Source organism: Hemibagrus wyckioides, linkage group LG13 (genome assembly GCF_019097595.1).
Source record: "Hemibagrus wyckioides isolate EC202008001 linkage group LG13, SWU_Hwy_1.0, whole genome shotgun sequence".
In the NCBI taxonomy this organism is placed as follows: domain Eukaryota; kingdom Metazoa; phylum Chordata; class Actinopteri; order Siluriformes; family Bagridae; genus Hemibagrus; species Hemibagrus wyckioides.
The window spans coordinates 22,619,637-22,625,235 of record NC_080722.1 but is presented as its reverse complement, the minus strand read 5'-3'; the positions used below and the strand labels follow the sequence as shown (position 1 = coordinate 22,625,235).

The following is a 5,599-nucleotide window of genomic DNA, read 5'->3' as shown; positions in this document are numbered from 1 at the left end:
TACTATAGTGCATGAACAGGAAGTGGCTTCATTTCTGAAGAAAGCACGCATAAAAAAGTCCTTTTTCTTAAACGTTTTCAAATATGCTTGACCCTCAAAGACATTCCTTTGTCATTACATTTCTTTTTGTTGTTGGTAAGTAATTCTTATTTTCTTGTTTTGTTTCTGGATTGTTTCACAATTGAGCAGTTTAGTCTGCATTTGAACAGTTAAGCTACTGTTTCTGTATGAATTATGTATTGTATAAAATGATGACAGATTATGAAGCAAATGATTCAAGTGTTCAAATTCAGTGATTACACTGAGATGCATCTGTCTTTGCACATGAACAGACACAGAATTTAATCCCTAAGAACATCTAACTAACAGCTTTAATTTGAGCGCATTTCTGTATTTTTATTTAAAAAAAAAAAAAGATTTAAAACATCAGCTCCAAAGGTGATGCGAAATTTGTATTTATGTATTGCTGTAACACATAGATCCTAAGGAGTGTATTTGTGTGTTCAGTAATAATATGATAATTATATGTTTTTGCTAGTTACCAGGTCAATCAAATAGCCATTTAAACATTAATAATATGAAAACAATATAAAAACAATAATATCAAACAGCATCTCAAAATTAAGCCTTTTTATTTCAAGAAATATCTGATATAAACACCCCAATCTAAACTGAATAATCAGATTGTTAACATATCAATCTTCAATCTTTTTTTTCATGCATCTGCATGCAAGACGTCCGCATCCATGTTCAAAATCAGTTGCAGAAAATGTGACTTTTTGGTTAATTTATTGGCATATACTGCATGAACATAATAACACAAAGCACACCATTATGAGTCTTAATTTCAAATTATAAAAACAGCTAAAATATCATGTGTTAATATTACCTGAGACCTAAAAAAAATCACTGCATGTCAATAGTAAATGACTGCTATAAAAACTCACTCTAAAAACTTTTCCATGACTTACTCTTATGAAACGTCTATAATTTTTCTATTAGTTAGTCCTTGTGGGTTTTGGGCAGGTTCTTATGTCTTCCTTCCTCTTTTCGAAAAGAAGGATTGACCTCACAAAATTGCCACCAGGTATGAATGATAGTGTGAATGTGTGTATGGATCCCTCCCTAAGCCTCCTTACCCACCCTGGCCAGGATAAAGTGCTTACTGAAGTGGATAAGTAAATGAACGTTGTCCAAATAGTTCAATAATCAGTCATTAATAAATTTTACAGAATAAAAGATTTTACCCTGTTGTCACTAGATTCAATAAAGCAAACAGATCAGCCAATACACTCTATTGCCTGTGCAGGGATAAAATACTAAAAGGAAAGCAATAAAAGTGTGTTAAGTAGCAGAACATATAAGTGATCTTATCTCAGTTACTTGTTCCACTCTATATACCGTAAGGCTTCCTGTTTTTGTGAAGTGTTTGTGGAGCCACTGAAAAAGTGCATAAGTGTGCTGCTAGGGCTTTTCTACACACACACACACACACACACACAAGCCCATTTACAGCATTAAATGCAACTTATGGTTCAGGATCTTATGTTTTTAAACATGAACATGACATTCACAAATAAAAGCCTTAAAAGACAATAATGTTATGTAACTAGGAGAATATCTGTGTTTTAGACACACTCTTCATACACGTAAAAGGAGATGACCTGTCCCCTGTACAGGAACCAGGTAAGTGAAACAACTTCATAACTCTTATGTTCATTCCACTGCTATAACAAAACATGCATTTCTGATGCTACAATGCATCCAATTATGTCGTTATATTTCACAAAGTCTATTATCTCTCTTCATTTTCCCCTGAGCTTCAGAAATGAAATATGCAGGAATAGGAATAGGGGTCGGTTTATTTCTTTCAGTCTGCTTCATCGCAATAAAGTTGTACATGATCAAAAGGCACATGCTGGACAATGAACAGTCAGGTGAGTTTATTACACAGAATCAAATGCATATTTTCCCTCTAACATACTATTAGTTTTAAAACTTATTTTAAAATCTCTTGTTTTTAGAGGATTCAATGAGAGCAAATATACGGTAAATAGTTCTTCACTTATTCTATTGCTTCATTGTTTTTGTACATTATTAGAAAGATTATTACTAAAACTGTATTATGTGTGTATATATATATATATATATTTTTTTTTTTTTTTCCTTTTAGAAGTTTTGAGGTTGAAAGCAGGACCTGACCACAGAAGGGAAAGTTCCATCTCTGAACAGAATTTCATGCTATTATGTCATGTTTTTAATGTCTGCAATGTTTATTAACAAATAAAAGATGTTAATAAATATTCAACAGATAATAATCTTATTCCTTAAACCTGTTGAATATTTATTAACATCTTTTATTTACTATAAAAATTAAAATGATTTTGCTTTACAGCACTATCTAACTGATTTTCTATTCAAAATGTGATTTCCTAAGAGATCTCATGAAAATCTTTGTCATTCTGATTTTATTATTCTTCATTTGTGCCCATTCACATCACCTAGAGATTAAGCTTAAAAATTTGGTTTAGGCAAGTCTTTACAACATTTTTACATACACACAGAGTAAAAGAGAGAGAGAGAGAGAGAGAGTTACTGCAGTCAATTTTCGGTCTTTTCTTTTTAAATACATAAAAATCATTTCCATGCAGGGACTTTAAGCATTAGAGTTAGTTTACATAATAGGGGATGTCCAAACCGAGCTGTGAAAGAAAATTAAGCCACATAAATTAAGTCACAAAAAGGTGTTTGTTTTACCATTTAATGTTTAGGAACAGATAGCATTCCCAAAAGGACATTGCTCAACGTTGTGGATTTACTGTAATATCATACATTATCCAGAAGGTGGCAATATACACTCTAAAATGCAGATCCTCAGCAAATCAGGTTATAAATGTTGCCACATTTTGGATTTGCAAAACATTTCAGATTGATTCATTTTAATCATTAAGTTACGTTGGCAGTTGGGGAACTGGTGACATGGCGGGTAAGTAGAACAATAGGAATGGCGTGTTACAATACACATGGTGGCTACAGAGACAAACAGCAGGCTATGGTGAAACACCTACAAGCACCTCCTCTGGTGCTCTGGCAGGGAACTCTCCCAGTAGCTCCTGACACTTATTGTATAGCTTCTATATAAGTTGAATAATGATATAAAAAAATAAAAATAAATAAACATTATTTAAAAAAGACATTTGAGTATTTAGGAAAAGCATTTTTGCTTGACCCAGCATCACTACACTATTCAATTCAATTCAATTCAATTCAATTCAATTCAATTCAATTCAATTCAATTCAATTCAATTCAATTCAATTCAATTCAATTTATTTTGTATAGCGCCTTTTACAATGAACATTGTCTCAAAGCAGATTTACAAAAGAAGAAAAACAGAGAAAGGGGAGGGGAAAAATTAAAATAAAAAATAACTAAATAACTTGAAATAAGAATAAAATTATTAAATTTAATTATTGAAATATTTTATCCCTATTGTATACCTATTTTATCCCTAATGAGCAAGCCTGTGGTGATGGTGGCAAGGAAAAACTCCCTGGGATGGAATAAGGAAGAAACCTTGAGAGGAACCAGGCTCAGAAGAGAACCTATCCTCATTTGGGTGACACTAAACAGTAAATAACGTAACTGTAGCTGATTAATGTCCTTTCTACAAAAGCAATCAATGGCCCATGAGGAACTATTAGGTCATTGTAGTTTCTAAGGTGATTATAGACACTATTTCTTTGCTGTCACAAGCTGAAATGGCAGATCTGTGACGGTGTGAAAGTCCCCAAGTGGCTCTGTCCATGGCTGTCTCCTGGTCCACACAGATTCATCCACAGCATTAGTGGGCACCACCAAGCGACAAGACTCCGACCAGGGGAAAGGCAGTGGTTACAATGGAAACTGGCAAACACTGGGAGCTCAGGAGTGGGGTGTATGGCTCGATAGAGAAAGACAGAGAGAGAAAGAGAAAGATATTAAAAAGACAATGTAAGATTATGTATAAAGTGCAGGCAGGGACTCCGGCAAGACTAGCTATGACAGCATTACTAAAAGGGAGAGCCAGAAGGTGACAGACATGAAGGCTTCCCGGGACATAAAGCATCCAACCACTTCACAGTCAGCAAACCTGAGCGACTTGCGAGGGTGGTAAGGTGACAGCATCCAAACATCCCAGTACACCAAACACTCTATGCCCATGAACCTTCCAGATCTGCTCCTTTATCTAAGAACTATATATTAAAAGCTTGACTAAACACATGTGTCTTCAGCCTAGACTTAAACATTGAGACTGTGTCTGAATCCCCAACACTAATTAGAAGGCTGTTCCATAACTTTGGGGCTTTGAAAGAGAAACCTCTGCCCCCTGCTGTAGCCTTTGCTACTTGAGGTACTACCAAGAAACCAGCACCCTTTGATCGGAGTAGGCGTGGCGGATCATAAAAGACTAAAAGATCGCTCAGGTACTGCGGCGCGAGACCATTTAGTGCTTTATAGGTCAGTAACAGTATTTTATAATCAATGCGAAACCTGACTGGTAGCCAATGTAGTGTGGCTAAAATAGGAGTGATGTGTTCATATCTTCTGGTTCTAGTTAGGACTGTAGCTGCTGCATTCTGGACTAACTGGAGCTTGTTTATGCTCCTACTGGAACACCCAGACAATAAGGCATTACAATAATCCAACCTAGAGGTAACAAAAGCATGAACTAGTTTTTCTGCATCATGAAGTGACATCATATTTCTTTTCTTAGCAATATTTCTGAGAAGGAAGAAGGCCACCCTAGTGATATTATCTACATGAGCTTCAAACGAAAGACCAGAGTCAATAATCACACCAAGATCTCTCTGTCTCTGCTGGACAAGATGAAACCGAAAGACCATCCACTGTTACTCTGTAATCAGAAAGCTCACTTCTAGCTCCATGTGGTCCTAGTACTAGCACCTCTGTCTTGTCCGAATTAAGCAGGAGGAAGGCCATCCAGTGTCTAATGTCCTTTACACATTCTTCTATCTTAATAAGCTGGTGTCTCTCATCAGACTTAGCTGAAACATATAGCTGTGTGTCATCGGCATAACAGTGGAAGCTAATGCCATGTTTATGAATAATTGCACCAAGGGCTAGCATATATAGGGAGAAAAGCAGTGGGCCTAAAATAGAACACTACACTATAACTACCATAATAAATAAAGATTTTCCATGAGTCATCCATAATAGGTGTCACTAGACCCAACATTCCTGAACAAAGTAGATGTTGTGATATTGACTGATAATGACACTTACATTGTACAATAATGTTAATTACAGACAGAAAGTAAATTATAATTTTTTTGCTAATTAAACCAAAGTTTGTCCTTGCTAATTGTGTGCTTACAAAAACTTTTGTAGCCCTGTTATTGATGCAGGTCAGCAAATAAAAGATTTTTGTCTGACAAAAGCATTTTGTGAGCATTCTGCAAGTATTAAATGGGACTACAGTCATGGAATCACAGCATGGGATGTCAGCTGCCTGGACAAGGAGTGTGTCACAAGGTCCGGTAGGTACAGTCTGATCCTCCTGATATTATACAGTATGTTAACTAGCCTGTAACATGTATG

The 5,599-nt window shown here is 35.5% G+C and overlaps 1 protein-coding gene across 2 annotated transcripts; it reads left to right on the top strand.

Annotated features, from left to right (window-relative positions):
- On the top strand, nt 1-2,321 carry LOC131363957 (transmembrane protein 273-like). 2 transcript variants are annotated; one of them, XM_058406958.1, is made up of 5 exons: nt 1-135; nt 1,633-1,686; nt 1,821-1,937; nt 2,025-2,049; nt 2,174-2,321. In XM_058406958.1, the coding sequence occupies exons 1-5, from the start codon at nt 84-86 to the stop codon at nt 2,199-2,201; spliced, it is 276 nt and encodes a 91-aa protein (XP_058262941.1). In that variant the 5' UTR covers nt 1-83; the 3' UTR covers nt 2,202-2,321. The 2 variants fall into 2 exon arrangements, with proteins under 2 accessions (XP_058262941.1, XP_058262942.1); XM_058406959.1 differs by having other exon boundaries at nt 1,827-1,937; nt 2,174-2,311.
- Nucleotides 2,322-5,599: the final 3,278 nt, after the last annotated feature.

Excerpts from the sequence above, each read along its gene's own strand:
- LOC131363957 (XM_058406958.1), top strand. The coding sequence starts at position 84 with ATGCTTGACCCTCAAAGACATTCCTTTGTCATTACATTTCTTTTTGTT. Across the intron at positions 136-1,632 it reads TACATTTCTTTTTGTTGTTG|ACACACTCTTCATACACGTA; the intron begins GTAAGTAATTCT and ends TCTGTGTTTTAG. Across the intron at positions 1,938-2,024 it reads GCTGGACAATGAACAGTCAG|AGGATTCAATGAGAGCAAAT; the intron begins GTGAGTTTATTA and ends TCTTGTTTTTAG.